Genomic DNA, 17,052 nt, shown 5'->3' with positions numbered 1-17,052 from the left:
TTTTCACAATTATATTGGATGGTGCTGATTTAGTATATGGAAGTCTGTCATGATAGTTATTGAACACACGAAAGAGGTTAGTCTTATTTTGAGTGAGAAACAATGCTGTGATTGTGTCTTACTTGAAGTCTGCTTTCATCAGTAAAAATCCATTGTAATGAACTCCATTAAGAAGTGGAGAGTTTTTTGTTTGTGAGGAATGATTAGTTTTATTTTAAAGTGTTTTTTGGCCCAAAACGATTAGTTTTATTTTAAAGTGTTTTTGGATTATTTTTATGGTATGTTCTTTTGTGTACTTTTTATTTTAAAATTAAAGTAGTATATCCGGGCGCGGTGGCTCACGCCTATAATCCCAGCACTTTGGGAGGCAGAGGTGGGCGGATCACGAGGTCAGGAGATCAAGACCATCTTGGCTAACACGGTGAAAACCTGTCTCTACCAAAAATACAAAAAATTAACTGGGCGTGGTGGCGGGCGCCTGTAGTCCCAGCCACTCGGGAGGCCGAGGCAGGAGAATGGTGTGAACTCAGGAGGTGGAGCTTGCAGTGAGCCGAGATTTGCGCCACTGCACTCCAGCCTGGGCGATAGAGCGAGACTCTGTCTCAAAAAACAAACAAACAAAAAAGATAAATAAAATAAAGTAGTATTGCTAATTACCTGTTTCAGATCTTACCACAAAGGACACTATGTGTTTCACCAGGTGTTTCACCAGCCTCAGCCTCAAACTCATGACCTCAGGTGATTCACCTGCCTCAGTCTCCCAAAGTGCTGGGATTACGGGCATGAGCCACCGTGCCCAGCCTGTATAGCACTTTTCAAAGCCCTTTCATGTATCTCTGCTATTCACAGTGAACCTGAGTGTGGAGATTGCATGTAAACTGTACAGTATATGTAGCTTCATATGTGGGTGTCTCTTAGAAGACACACAGTTGAACTCTCCTAATAACTGTATATAAATGTGTAAGTTGAACCTGTATTCTTTCCTTCTTTCACTCCTTCCTTTCTTTTTCTTAAAAGTACCTTGGGATTTTTAGAGGGGGATATACCTTTCCAATAACCCATACATATACTGTTGTCTGCCAAATTGAGCATATTTTCAAAACAGATTTATTATCTGTCTGTCTACCTACCTACCTATCAATCGTCTTATCTATTGAGAGACACTAGTATTAGCATCTGATCCAAAACAATGAATGAGATTAAACCTCATGTAATAAGATTTTGAGTTAGAACAATAAATAGCCTTATATATGTTTAGGTTTTACTATAGCTGTCATACCATGTTTCAGTTATTTATTGCTTCAGATGATTATAAGAGGTTTTTTTTTTTTTTGCACCCGGCCTTAATATAGCTCATTTATCATGAACATGATATAATAGTTTTTCATGACTATTATCTGTTTCTAGTGATTTCATCAATATATATTTATAATGACTTTTTTGGAATAAAAGAACAGAAAAATGACAAAGATACATTATTTTTAGTAAGCAATAATATAAAGATATTTTATATTATTTTAGCAAGGTTTTATATATGTTTTATGTATATATGTTATGTATATATAGAGAGAGAATTATAGATGTCATTAAAATCTTTGGAAATCTATGCTAATTTTTCTGTGTCATACTTTCATTTTTTTCCCCCAACATCATGTAATAGAATGAGACACTTCTACTTAAAGGACAAGGCATAGATTGCAAGTTTGACCTTTTTGTTTTTTATTTTTATTTTTTGAAATGGAGTTTCGCTCTGCCACCCAGGCTGGAGTGCAATGGCGCAATCTTGGCTCACTGCAACCTCCACCTCTGGGATTCAAGCAGTTCGCCTGCCTCAGCCTCCCAAGTAGCTGCGATTACAGGCACCTGCCACCATGCCCAGGTAATTTTTGTAGTTTTTAGTAGAGACGGGATTTCTCCATGTTGGCCAAGCTGGTCTTGAACTCCTGACCTCAGGTGATCTGCCCGCCTTGGCCTCCCAAAGTGCTGGGATTACAGGTGTGAGCCACCATGCCCAGACTTTACTTGTTTTTGAAGTAAATGATTGGATACCTTCAATTTAAATGATATGGTAACACATGGACATTTCTGTATAGTGATACTTTTTGTTTAAAGCATTTATTTGCCATATATATAACATTTAAAAAATTTTTGAGCCAGGTACTGTGACTCACTCCTGTAATCCCAGCACTTCGGGAGGCCAAAGCAAGAGGATCACTTGAGTCCAGGAGTTTGTGACCAGCCTGGGCAACATAGCAAGACCCTGTCTCTAAAAAAAAACAAAAAACAAACAAAAAAAACACAAAAATTAGCCAGGCTTGGTGGCATGTGCCTGTGGTCCCAGCTACTCAGGAGACTTATGTGGAAGGATCCCTTGAACATGAAAGCCAGAGGTTGCAGTGAGCCAAGGTTTGTGCCACTGCACTCAAGCTGGGCAATATTATTAAGACCCTGTCTCAAAAAAAATTTTTTTTTTTAAATTAAATGCTTAATGTTCTTATAGTCTATCTTTGTTAGTGTGCTCAGTTAGTATTTGGCCTCTGCTGTATTCTGTCAAATTTTCCTCTTTATCCTTTCTATAGCTTTGAGTTTAACAGATCTTTAGAGTACATGATAACCACTGGTGATTGTTTCTTTCATGTGCACATTTTCTTTATTCAAAAAGATGGCTTTCTTTTTATTTGACATGTGTATTTTTTGCTTTCTCTAAACCAGTTTTCTTATACATTTGGGGCTTCAATTTGTATCTGCCTATAAGCAAACTTACTTATAATTACAATTTTTATCCCTGCCAAATCTTCCCTGTATATAAATTGGTTATCACTAGATTCTAAAAAGTTTTTATAATTTGAAAAGCTGTTCTTCATAATTATATACAGTTTCTAGAGTTTTACATTTATGGACCTACCTTGCATGTAATATCTTGAAGATAGAAAAAGTGTAGGCTGTTCTCAAAATGTTTGAGTGAGAAAGTAAGATGTCCTGCTGCCAAATACAAAGTTGTTTTTATACTGTCTGCTAAAAATCCTTTTTCTCCTTTAAGCCTTCCTCTTTGATTGAGTGTACTCTCTTCTTTTCTAAGGTTATAGTTTTTTGGATACTTGTTTAACAAACGTTTTGTCAGTTACCCCTTGGCAGCTCACTTTCACAACCCTCACACTCCTCTTTTTACAAAACTTTTAGTTGTTTGGCAAACATCTATATTTTTGTACAACTTTGGCAAAAATGATTTATCAGTGTAGCTCTATACCTGTTGAATAAAAATAGTAGAAATTATACATCACAAGAAATGGAACCTTATTAAGAATTTTCTTTAAATTTAACTTTTAAGTTCAGGGGTACATGTGCAGGTTTGTTATATAGGTAAACTTGTGTCATAGGGGTTTGTTGTACAGATTGTTTCATCACCCAAGTATTAAGCTTAGTATCTCATTAGTTATTTTTCCTGATCCTCTCCCTCCTCCCACCCTCCACCCTTTGCTGGCCCCAGTATGTGGGATTCCCCTCTGTGTGTCCATGTGTTCTCATCATTTAGCTCCCACTTATAAGTGAGAACATGCGGTATGTGGTTTTCTGTTCCTGTATTAGTTTGTTAAGGATAATGGCCCCAAAACTACACAGACTCTGAAAGACATCCCTGGCAATACCATTCTGGACATAAGAACAGGCAAAGGTTTCATGACGACGCCAAAAGCAATTGCAACAAAAGCAAAAATTGACAAACGGGATTTAATTAAGCATAAGAGCTTCTGCACGGCAAAAGAAACTATCAACAGGGTAAACAGACAAACTACAGAATGCGAGTAAATTTTTGCAAACTATGCATCTGACAAAAGTGTAATATCCAGCATCTATAAGGAGCTTAAACAAATTTACAAGAAGAAAACAACCCCATTAAAAAGTGGGCAAAGGAAATAAAATAGTTTTCAAAAGAAGACATACATGTGGCCAACAATTATATGAAAAAACAGCTCAGTATCACGGGTCATTAGAGAAATGCAAATCAAAGCCACAATGAGATACCGTCTCATACTGGTCAAAATGGCTATTATCAAAAAGTCAAAAAATAACATATGCCAGGAAGGTTGCGGAGAAAAAGGAACACTTATACACAGTGTTGGTGGGAGTGTAAATTAATTCAACCATTTTGGACACATGCACATGTATGTTTGTTGCAGCACTGTTCACAATAACAAAGACATAGAATCTAAATTCCTATCAATGGTAATCTGGATAAAGAAAATGTGGTACATATACACTGTGGAATACTATGCAGCAATAAAAAAGAATTCTTAAAGGTTGATTCTACATCTGAAAATTATTTGAAATTAAAAAAGCCCAGTGTTTACATTTTTTGTCATTTCTCATTATGCTATGGAGAAAAACAAAACCTTAAGAATATTTTTTAAACAGAGAGGAATAACGTACTATACTGATACCTTGAAGGATTTCAAGCTAAACTAAAAATTCAATAGAAAAAATAAAATTAGCGCTAAAGGAAGTAAAGAACAGACATGGTAGCACAAAATTGAATAAGAGGATTGAAAGAACACCTTGAGAAACCCTCACAGAAGCAGAGGAAACAATGAGAACGATAAAAGAGAATGTACTGATTTTAGAGACCATGGATCCGTAATATAATATGGATCCATGTTGTTATTTCCAAGAAAAGATGTAAGAAAAATGAAAACAGTTATCAAAGCATAAATTAATATTATTTTCCTGACCTGAGAAAAGACCAAACTTTTTTTTTTTTTTTTTTTTTGAGACGGAGTCTCGCTCTGTCGCCCAGGCTGGAGTGCAGTGGCCGGATCTCAGCTCACTGCAAGCTCCGCCTCCCAGGTTCATGCCATTCTCCTGCCTCAGCCTCCCGAGTAGCTGGGACTACAGGTGCCCACCACCTCGCCCGGCTAGTTTTTTGTATTTTTTTTTAGTAGAGACGGGGTTTCACCGTGTCAGCCAGGATGGTCTCAATCTCCTGACCTCGTGATCCGCCTGTCTCGGCCTCCCAAAGTGCTGGGATTACAGGCTTGAGCCACCGCGCCCGGCCCAAACTTTTTTTTTTTAAGAGATAGGGTATCACTCTGTCACTCAGGATAGGGTGCAGTATTGCCCTAGTAACCCAGACTCTAGGGTGCAGTGGTGCCATAGTTCACCACAGCCCTGAACTCCTGGGCTCCTGCTATCCTTCTGCCTCGGCCTCCCAAGTAGCTGGGACTGCAGGCATGCAATACCATATTTTAAATTTTAAAAATTACTTGTAGGGACTTTACTGTGTTGCCCCGACTGGTGCAAACTCCTGGCCTCAAGCAATCCTTCTGCCACAGCTTCCCAAAGTTTGGGATTACAGGCATGAGACGCCACACTCGGCCAAACCAAACTTTTGTATTGAAAGGATTATCAAAAACATATTTAATAAAAAGAGAACAGGCCAAGTGCGGTGGCTCATGCCTGTAATCCCAGCACTTTGGGAGGCCGAGGTGAGTGGATCACCTGAAGTCAGGAGTTCGAGACCAACTTGGCCAACATGATGAAATCTCGTCTCTACTAAAAGTACAAAAAATTAGCCTGGCGTGGTGGTGCATACCTGTAATACCAGGTACTTGGGAGGCTGAGGCAGGAGAATTGCTTGAACCTGGGAGACGGAGGTTGCAGTGAGCCAAGATGGCACCACTGCACTCCAGCAGAGCAAGACTCCTCAAAAAAAAAAAAAGAACAATACTTAGATACATGCTACTATGTTTGTTGAATAAAAGAAAAGCAATAAGCATGTATAATTAGTCTAACCTTCCTAGGTTGTTGAAAAGGAACTAAAATCAAGCTTCACCTCTGAAAATGTAATGCTCATAATGACCTGTGCACACAGTTTTGAACAAAAATGATAATTCCAGGAAGAAGGGGAAGCTAGAAAATTGAGAGTTTTAAATTAGAAGCAGCAGTGCAATTGAGAATAAGAATTGACTGGATTCAGTTGTCTAGCTAATGATAAGAAAAAGGAAAAATGACATCCCTTTTACATTTTCTTAGTTATTCCACAAACATATCTGCATAATTTATATTTTATTGTGTTTTTCTTATCTTTTTAAAGGTAAGAAATCATAGTATACATTTTCTTTTTCTTTTTTTATCATTCAGTTTCTTTTTTTTATTATTATTCTTTAAGTTCTAGGGCACATATGCACAACGTGCAGGTTTGCTACATATGTACATAGTATACATTTTCTTTGTTGTTTCCCATATGTGATTGGGGTAGCATTTTGAAGAGGATGGTCCCTCCACCTGCAAAGCTATTTGTATATTAGAATATTTAATTCTCCTGGGGACTGAACTAAAAGCCAGCGAAAATGCTTCAGGCATTTTGACAAGTAAACCAAAACAAAGTAAAATACCACTTCCACACATTTCCAGATTCTTCTACTCCCTTGCATGCAGTCCTGCCAAAATTAGGAGCCACTATTTTTTTTTCCAAGATGGAGTTTCGCTCTGTCGCCCAGGCTGGAGTGCAGGCGTGGTCTTGGCTCACAGCAACCTCAGCCTCCTGGGTTCAAGCACTTCTCCTGCCTCAGCCTCCTGAGTAGCTGGGATTACAGGCATGCGCCACCACGCCCAGCTAATTTTTGTATTTTTAGTGGAGACAGAGTTTCACCATGTTGGCCAGGCTGGTCTTAAACTCCTGACCTCATGATCTGTCTGCCTCAGCCTCCCCAAGTGCTGGGATTACAGGCGTGAGCCACCGTGCCCAGCGTAGTAACCACTATTTATCTATTAATTTGTACTCAGGGTGTTAATAGAGCATGTTAATTGATTTTTTGAGTATTAAACCAGGCTTGCATATCTGGGATAAACCACCCCATACTTTTTTTTTTTTTTTTAATAACCATACTTTTTTTTTTGAGACAGAGGTTTGCTCTTATTTCCCAATCTGGAATGCAATGGCGTAATCTCAGCTCACTGCAACCTCCACCTCCCGGGCTCATGCGATTTTCTTGCCTCAGCCTCCTGAATAGCTGGGATTACAGGCATACGCCACCACGCCCGGCTAATTTTTTGTAGTTTTAGTAGAAACAGGGTTCCACCATGTTAACCAGGCTGGTCTCGAATCCTGACCTCAGGTGATCTGCCTGCATTGGCCTCACAAAGTGCCTGGGATTATAGGTGTGAGCCACTGCACCTGGCCAACATTGGATTTTTCAGTTGTATTACCAGTTTTATGTTCAAAACTCCTTTAAGAGGTTCTACTTTTATGCATTGTCTTTACTTAACCCAATCTCTTCATTTATAAATATGTAAATATTATGTATTTAGAAAATATATAATGGTAAAGTTTGAAAAGATGCCCGAGTAACCAAGAACAGTGGTTTCCTGGGGTGGAAGGAAGGAACATTGGAATAGACAAATGGGAACAAGGGTGTGAGTGAAGCTTTTCACTATGTAATCATTTATAAAATGGACAGATTGATCGACTGACACTACAATTCTTTTCAGTGTTGTAATCCTATGAATCATGTCTAGAATATTTACGCTATTGATAAAAGACCAGCATCTACAAAAATTTTAAGTTTTCTTATTACTGTTAATTTCATCTCCAGAATTTAGTTCTTAGTTTTGTTCAGACACATTATTTAAATAAATCAGCCTCAGTGCTAAGGTGTGTATGAATTAAGCCATACTAAGTAGGTACACGTTGAAAATAAAGAAACAAGTCAGAAGCCCCCAAGGAATATATTGGCCAAGTGTATTAGACTATTATTTTGGCTAGTCAAACACATTATAAAAGCCTACTGTAAGAAATGAAATAAAGATCAGATGTTGCTTTCGATAACCTTTTACTTTAGTATTCTCAGCAATGTTGGTAAATATTTATTAGCTGATAAATTATGTGGCAAATGTTCTACAAAAATTAGTTAAATCGGATTACATGTATAGAGAAAAACTGGCATTAAAAGTTCATTAGGTTGTCATTTTAGGATACGTCTATTTAGCATTTCGTCTTCTGGTTATTATATTGATAATTTGAATAATGGAAAGTAATTTTTTTGGTCGTGCGCAGTGGCTCACGCCTGTAATCCCAACACTTTTGGAGTCCTAGTTGGGCGAATCATCTGAGGTTGAGAGTTCAGGACCAGCCTGACCAACATGGAGAAATCCCATCTCTACTAAAAATACAAAATTAGCCAGGCATGGTGGCACATGCCCGTAATGCCAGCTACTCAGGAGGCTGAGGCAGGAGAATCGTTTGAACCGGGAGGCGGAGGTTGTGGTGAGGCAAGATTGCGCCATTGCACTCCACCCTGGGCAATAAGAGTGAAAATCTGTCTCAAAAAAAAAAAAAAAAGTTTTTTTTTTTTTTTTTTTGCCTACTAATAGCCTAGTTTTTAAGAACAGCTTTATTTAAGTATAATTTATACCTGAAGTTCACTCAATTTAAGTGAACAATTCAGGTACTTTTTTGCAAATGTACAGACTTGTGCAACAATTACCACAGTCTAATTTTAGAACATATATGTACCCTAAAAAGAAACCATGTACCCATTCATAGTTACTCTTTGTATCATTAGTTTATCATACCTAATGATGTATATAACTTTGTATAACTACTATAAAATATGATAAAAGTAAGTACTATGCAATTTCCAAAATTATTCAGCCTTGTAGGTTTGTTTTGAAGACTTGATAATTTTGAACATGGACATTTTCTTTGATGATATTTCTTTATTTGGACACCAAAATTATTTAGTAGAAGAAAGAGTATGAGGGGATTGCTTTTGGGAAATGAGTTTTAAAATTTCCTTCTTGTTTGGAGTTTACAAATGAATTCATGAACAGAAGAACGTCATTGAATGTAAAATTACAAATTTATTTAAAGATTTCAATTCAAATAATTTAGTAGGGAAATTTATAAAGTCATTCAGATAAGACAACGATTTTATATAATAATATTTTGAAAACATTAAATAATTTGTCATTCCTTTATTTCCTTTATTTTAGCTTCGCAGAATCAAGAACGGCTATGTGCATTTAAAGATCCATATCAGCAAGACCTTGGGATAGGTGAGAGTAGAATCTCTCATGAAAATGGGACAATATTATGCTCAAAAGGTAGCACCTGCTATGGCCTTTGGGAGAAATCAAAAGGGGACATAAATCTTGTAAAACAAGGCAAGTGATACTTTCCTTACCTGAAATGACTGTGTTTTATACAATTGATATTTATCTAAAAAGGACATGGGAGTACGTTAAAATCCTGTTCAGAAAAACAGTGATTTTAAAAGTATATATATAAAGCTGGGTGTGGTGTCTCATGCCTGTAATTCCAGCACTTTGGGGGGCCGAGGTGGGCAGATCCCTTGAGGCCAGGAGTTCGAGACAAGCCTGGTTAATAACATGGTGAAACCCCATCTCTACTGAAAATACAAAACTTAGTTGGGTATGGTGGTGTGTGCCTGTGGTCCCAGCTACTCAGTAGGCTGAGGCAGGAGAATCACTGAACCTGGAAGGCGGAGGTTGTAGTGAGCTGAGATGGCACCAGTGCACTCCAGCCTAGGCAACAGAGCGAGATTCCATCTCAAAGAAAAAAAAAGTGTGTGTGTATGTGTGTATCTCTCTCTCTCTCTCTCTCTCTCTCTCTCTCTAAGCCCCAAATTTATAAAAGGCTGTTTATTTTTAGATTATTTTAAAAACATCTTTCTTATAATGTTATACATGCCCATTCTATGAATTTTGGAATATATAGAGAACTATAAAGAAAACAAAAGTCTACAATAATATACTCTTTAAAAATACTTTTACTGTATTAGTTTATCTTCTTCAGGCGCATTTTCCACATGCCTTTATGTTTTTATATGCATGTACTTTTTAAAAAATTAGGAACATACTGTATAAATAATTTCATATCCAGTTTTCTCCACCCTAATTATAAGCATTTTTTCCATGTCTTTAAAGAATCTCTGAAAACCTTTTTAACTTTTGCACAACTATCATTGTATACATGTATCATAGTTTACTTACAGATTATTCTATTGGTAAACATGTTATTTTCATGTTTTCACTGTAATGCAGAGTGAAACACGGTTGTTCAGTGAACAACTTTGAACATAATTGATTGTATGTGATTGTTTCCTTGAAATAGATCCCTTGATGTAGAATTATTAGGTTATAAGATATAGCAATATTTTAAAGACTCTGTATAAAAATTTCCATGTGGCTTTCTAAAAGTACTGTACTGTTCATTTATATTTCCTCCAACACTGTATGAAGGTGTCTGTGTTACTGAATCATTTTTCTGATATATATTATTTATTTATTTATCTATTTATTTATTTTTGAGACAGAATGTCACTCTGTCGCTCAGGATAGAGTGCAGTGGCACATTCATGGCTCACTGCAACCTCGACCTCTTGGGCTCAAGCAATCCTCCCAAGTCGGTAGGACCACAGGCAGGCACCACCATGCCCAGCTAATTGTTGTTTGTAGAGATGTGGTATGGCTGTGTTGCCCAGGCTGATCTCAAATTCCTGGGCTCAAGTGATCCTCCTGCTTTGGCTTCCCAAAGTGCTGGGATTCTAGGCGTGAGCCACGGTGCCAGCCATATTATTTTTTAAACCTAGAACAATATACTTTGTATAGACAAAAATGAAACCTTACTCTTGCTTTAATAATTCTTCGATTAGCTGGGCGTGGTGGCTTACATCTGTAATCCCAGCAGTTTGGGAGGCCGAAGTGGGCAGATCACCTGAGGTCGGGAGTTTGAGACCGGCCTGACCAACGTGGAGAAACCCCATCTCTACTAAAAATACAAAATTAGCCAGGTGTGGCGGTGGTGCATGCCTGTAATCCCAGCTACTTGGGAGGCTAAGGTAGGAGAATCGCTTGAACCCAGGAGGTGGAGATTGCAGTGAGCTGAGATCGCGATATTACACTCTAGCCTGGGCAACAAGAGCGAAACTCTGTCTCAATAAATAAATAAATAAATAAATAAATCTTAGATTAATCACGCAGTTAAACATGTTCCTTTTTCCCCCCATGAAATGTCTTTTGTATCCTTTACCATTTTTCTGTTTCTTAAAAATGTGTTTCCCGTTGATTTGCAAAACTGCTTCATAGCTTACACATACTCTCACATTTATTGAAATTACTGCTTAGTTTGTTGTTTTTCTTTTAGTTTTCTTTATTGTATTGTCTCCTAACTTTTTTGTATTCATATTGATTTATAGGATGTTGGTCTCACATTGGAGATCCCCAAGAGTGTCACTATGAAGAATGTGTAGTAACTACCACTCCTCCCTCAATTCAGAATGGAACATACCGTTTCTGCTGTTGTAGCACAGATTTATGTAATGTCAACTTTACCGAGAATTTTCCACCTCCTGACACAACACCACTCAGTAAGTAAAGTAACTAACTTTTCTTTGTATTTCCTTTCTCCGAAGATTTGCAAAATAGAAAAAAAAACATAAAAAACATTCAAGGTTGAGGCTGGGCATGATGGCTCATGCCTGTAATCCCAGCACTTTGGGAGGCCGAGGTGGGCAGATCATCTGAGGTTGGAAGTTTGAGACCAGCCTAGCCAGTGTGGTGAAATCCCATCTCTACTAAAAATACAAAAAATTAGCCAGGCGTGGTGGCACATGCCTGTAATCCCAGCTACTCAGGAGGCTAAGACAGGAGAATTGCTTCAACCTGGGAGATGGAGGTTGCAGTGAGCCAAGATTGAGCCATTGCACTCCAGCCTGGGCAACAAGAGCGAATCTAAAAAAAAAAGAAAAGAAGTTCAAGGTTGGTAGGAGTAAGAGGTAGAGTTCCAGCATCGTAAGATTATATCTGGCAAACACCTGAAATCCGAAAGAGATGCACTAGGCCTTCCAAGGCACCAATATATTACTAAATAACTTTGGTAAAATATAGTACTGGCCAGGCACAGTGGTTCATACCTGTAATTTCAGCACTTTAGGAGGCCAGAGGAGGAGGATCACTTGAGCCCAGGAATTGAAGACCAGCCTGGGCAACATAGTGAGATCCCATCTTTACCAAAACAATACATAAATTAGCCAGGCGTGGTGGTGCACATGTGTAGTTCAGCTGTTGGGGAGGCTGAGGTGGGAGAATTGCTTGAGCCTGCGAAGTTGAGGCTGCAGCGATTGTGCCACTGCCCTCTAACCTAGGTGATACAGCGAGACTCTATCTCAAAATAAAATAAAATATAGTACTTTCCAACCTGTATGGAGGGAAATTTGGTTAAGACAGCTACATGTGTGCTTACTCTTTCACCTTGCTTTCACGTTTCTTGGAATTTATCTGGAAGATACATCTTCAATAGTATGAATATACATAGACATTGAGTTGTTTATTGCAGTGTTATTTGTAACTGCACAATATTAGGAAGTAAATGTCCAAGAATAGGAGATTAGTTGAAATATACTATGGTACATACATGTAATGGAGTATCAACTATACAGCTATAAGAAAAAAATAAGATCTCTATGAACTAACACAGAGTGATTTTCACCGGTAATATTAGATGCAAAAAAGTATATATAGTAGGCTCTGTTGTATAGCACTGGAAGGAAAATAAAAAAGCATATCTATTATTGACTTATCTTTACAAAAAGAAACAAAGAAAGAATAAATTAGAAAATAATGAACTTGGTTATTTATAAGGGATCCAAGGAATGAGACAGAAAGAATATGGAAAAGAGTGACTGTTCTCTGAGTGTAGCTTTTTTTGTTTTTGTTTTGTTTTGTTTTTTAGAGACGGAATTTCGCTCTTGTTGCCCAGGCTGGAGTGCAATGGCGCAATCTCAGCTCTCCACAACCTCCACCTCCCAGGTTCAAGCGATTCTCCTGCCTCAGCCTCCCTAGTAGCTGGGATCAGGCATGTGCCACCATGCCTGGCTAATTTTGTATTTTTAGTAGAGACGGGGTTTCTCCATGTTGGTAAGGCTGGTCTCGAACTCCCGAGTTCAGGTGATCCGCCTGCCTTGGCCTCCCAAAGTGCTGGGATTACAGATGTGAGCCACCACACCCAGCCTGAGTGTAGCTTTTTGTATATAGTTTTTACTATTGGTATCGTGTCACTATTCTACATAAGCAAAAAAAATTAAGTACCTACAAACGGAAAGGATAAAAATTCCTGACAGTATAAGCAAACTGAAATAAATGAACCCAATATTATTTTAATTTTATTTATTTTTTTGAGACAGAGTCTTGCTCTTGTCACCCAGGCTAGAGTGTAGTGGCACGATCTCGGCTCACTGTAACGTCCGCCTCCCGGATTCAAGTGATTCTCCTGTCTCAGCCTCCCAAGTAGCCAGGATTACAGGTGCTCGCCACCATGCCTGGCTAATTGTTGTATTTTTAGTAGAGATGGGGTTTCTCCATGTTGGCCAGGCTGGTCTCGAATTCCCGACCTCAGATGATCCGCCCACCTCAGCCTCCCAAAGTGCTGGGATTACAGGCGTGAGCCACCACGCCCGGCCCCAATTGTATTTCATATTACTACAATAACTACCCTGATACCAAAGTTATTGAAAGATAAGAAAAAAAAGAAAGAAAAACGCTTAAGAGAAAAAGAATTCATCCAAGTGGTTTTTAAGCACAGTATTTAACTATATGCACTCTTGTGCAAGATGTGATATAAAGGATGGGGAGAATTGCAAACAAATACTGAACTCTTTTGAGAAGATTTGTCTTTTAGTAGTGTGGGCAAACCAATTCTGAAACCATTGTAGATGTACTATAGGATTAAGAAAATGAGTTGGCTGGGCGCGGTGGCTCACACCTGTAATCCCAGCACTTTGGGAGGCCAAGGCAGTTGGATCACGAGATCAGGAGATCGAGACCATCCTGGCTAACACAGTGAAACCCCGTCTCTACTACAAATACAAAAAAATTAGCCGGGCGTGATGGTGGGCACCTGTAGTCCCAGCTATTCGGCAGGCTGAGGCAGGAGAATGGTGTGAACCCGGGAGGCGGAATTTGCAGTGAGCCGAGATCGCGCCACTGCACTCCAGCCTGGGTGACAGAGCAAGACTCCGTCTCAAAAAAAAAAAAAAAGAAAGAAAGAAAGAAAATGAGTTGAGGCTGGGCATGGTGGCTCATACCTGTAATCCCAGCACTTTGGGAGACCTAGATGGGCAGATCACGAGGTAAAGAGATCAAGACCATCCTGGCCAATATGGTGAAACCCTATCTCTACTAAAAATACAAAAATTAGCTGGGCGTGTTGGTGTGCACCTGTAGTCCCAGCTACTCGGGAGGCTGAGGCAGGAGACCTCAGCTTGAACCCAGGAGGCGGAGGTTGCAGTGAGCTGAGATTGCGCCACTGCACTCTAATCTGGCAGCAGAGTGAGACTCTGTCTCAAAAAAAAGAAAATGAGTTGATGTACCTGGGGGTTCTTACTGAAGAAAGAGGGATACACAATTATCAAATGGGGAAGACAGAAGAGAAACCCATGCAAATAGATCGCAATTCAAAGTATCAGTATGACTTATAATTTTAAAAATATGCATATGTGTGTGTTACATGAATGTATATGTGGCTGTGTACATGTATGAATATAGACATATGTATAAATGTATTTATATACACATGCAAATGCATGTATTTCTTGAATCTCTATTCATTGAAAAGGATAACAAGCAACAGTACCCCAGTAGCAGTGACTATTCATAATGCCCAGATCTTAGTCTCTAATACCATTCCCCACTAAAAAGGAACTAAGGTGGCTGGGCGCAGTGGCTCACGCCTGTAATCCCAGCACTTTGGTAAGCCAAGGCAGGCGAATCACGAAGTCAGGTATTCAAAACCAGCCTGACCCATATGATAAAACCCGGACTCTAGTAAAAATACAAAAATTAGCTGGGCGTGGTGGCATGCACCTGTAATCCCAGCTACCCGGGAGGCTGAAACAGAAGAATTGCTTGAACCTGGGAGGCGGAGGTTGCAGTGAGCCAAGATCACGCCTTTGTGCTCCAGCCTGGGCAACAAGAGTGAAACACTGTCTCAAAAAATAAAAATAAGGAACCAAGGCTTCTTAGAAAAATGATTTATTCCAAGACTGGAGCAGGATAGATATAAGATAAGCCTGGGACATCTTGTAATGTTTTAATAATTTTTGTAAGAAAGTAAGGAAAGAGCCTGTAATCCCAGCACTTTGGGAAGCCAAGGCAAGAGGACTGCTTGATCCCAGAAGTTCACAACCAGCCTGGGCAACATAGACCTTATCTCAAAAAAAATTAAAAAGTAACCAGGTGTGGCACACGCCTGTAGTTCCAGCTACTTGGGAGGCTGAGGTGGGAGGATCACTTGAACTTGGGAAGTCAAGGCTGCAGTGAGCTGTGATCAGGCCACTGTACTCCAGCCTGGGCAATAGAGTGAGGCCCTGTCTCAAAAATAAAACAAAGCCAAAAAAGGAAGGAAAGGAGTACCTAAAAATATCATGGAGACTTGTCATAAGGACACAGGATCCAGCTGGAAGGAACTCCCACTAGCTAAATGTGGGTCAATTTGAGTGCTAAACAATTAAGTAATTAATTAATTGTGAACCACTGGAAGGAAAATGAATCATGAGTAGAATGTCAAGTGCCAACTGGTAAATGTAGGATTGCTGGAGTTGGCAGCTTATCATTCTGCAACCATTGTGTTAAGAATTGGATCAGGCAAGAATCATCAAAGGATCCTAAATCTAGGGGCAATTTCAATGAGGAGCCAGGATATTTGCATGCCTCCCACATATCTCAAGGGAAAAATTAGTAATTATAAAATGGGAAAAATGGACACCTTGACCAGATAGTAAAAATTAACATTATTAAAGAAGGACACATGGAAATCCATATCTAGAGGACACATAACTAATAGAGTACTATATTCCAGTCAAGAATACATAATCTGAATTTAATCATGAGGTAACATCACACAAACCCCAAATTAGGAATGTTCTATTACAAAAAGGGGGATCATATTTTTCAAAAATGTGAATGTCATATAAAACAGACTGTGGGAAAGGTCTAGGTCAAAGGAAGCTAAAAAGACTGGACAACTAGGCAATGCCTGCCTTTTATTGGATGAGAAGAATGTGATAAAGGACATGATGATTAGAGAAAAATGTTTCAATGTTAAATGTGCTGAAACTGATAACAATACTGTGGTTTTATAAGAGAATAACCATATTCTTAGGAAATAATCTAAAAAGTGTTTAAGAATAAAGGACCATGATTTTACTGTGTAATGGTTCAAAAAAAGGTGTGTGTGTGTGTGTATGTGTGTGTAGAAAGAGAGAGATAATAAAAGCAAACAGTAAAATGGTATCAATAGGTGAATAGGTAAATCTGGGTGAAGGTATATGGTATATTCTTTGTACTATTCTTGCGACTGTTGTGTAAGTTTTAAATTATTTCCAAATAAAAAGATTAAACAATTTCTAAAGTTTAAAAAGTTAAAATATAGCACATCTCAAGAATTTTCTTAGTCAATAAATTTTATCAGGCCGTACTCTAGGATCATCAGTTTTGGGTTATTTGCTTTGATTTGTTGATGAAGCACTAAACTGAAAGCCATAGGAAATTTTCTTTATAGCTGTAGTTTCTGCCTACTGAAGGCCATTAGCTTCTATTAGAAGATTGTATTGAATTGGATACATTTATTTTTCACATTTTTCACAAACAAAACAAAGTCTCTAATTTTCACTTGTATCTTTAGGTAGATGAAAGAGGGAAAGTGGCCAGTGCAGTGGCTCACGCCTGTAATCCGAGCACTTTGGGAGGCCAAGGTGGGTGGATCACCTGAGGTTCAGAGTTCCATGCCAGTCTGGCCAACACGGTGAAACCCCATCTCTACTAAAAATACAAAAATTAACCAGGTGTGGTGGCATGTGCCTGTAATCCCAGTTACTTGGGAGACTGAAGCAGAAGAATCACTTGAACCCAGGAGGCAGAGATTGCAGTGAGCTGAGATTGCACCACTACACTCCAGCCTGAGTGACAGAGACTCCCTCTCAAAAAGAAAAAGAGAGAAAGTGAATTTGTTCATACATCATCCTCAAAGATCTTTTTTTTTTT

The 17,052-nt window shown here is 38.7% G+C and overlaps 1 protein-coding gene across 1 annotated transcript in view; it reads left to right on the top strand.

Moving 5' to 3' along the window:
• BMPR2 (bone morphogenetic protein receptor, type II (serine/threonine kinase)) overlaps positions 1-17,052 on the top strand; it is a 230,212-nt gene that overhangs the window by 119,001 nt on the left and 94,159 nt on the right. The window contains exons 2-3 of the mRNA XM_011974476.1: positions 8,986-9,156; positions 11,211-11,381. Coding sequence (XP_011829866.1) covers positions 8,986-9,156; positions 11,211-11,381 — 342 coding nt within the window. The remainder of the gene's footprint in view (positions 1-8,985; positions 9,157-11,210; positions 11,382-17,052) is intronic.

Source organism: Mandrillus leucophaeus, unplaced genomic scaffold (genome assembly GCF_000951045.1).
Source record: "Mandrillus leucophaeus isolate KB7577 unplaced genomic scaffold, Mleu.le_1.0 Scaffold146, whole genome shotgun sequence".
Taxonomy (NCBI): domain Eukaryota; kingdom Metazoa; phylum Chordata; class Mammalia; order Primates; family Cercopithecidae; genus Mandrillus; species Mandrillus leucophaeus.
The sequence above is the reverse complement of the archived record's forward strand: the minus strand, read 5'-3'. Positions and strand labels throughout refer to the sequence as shown.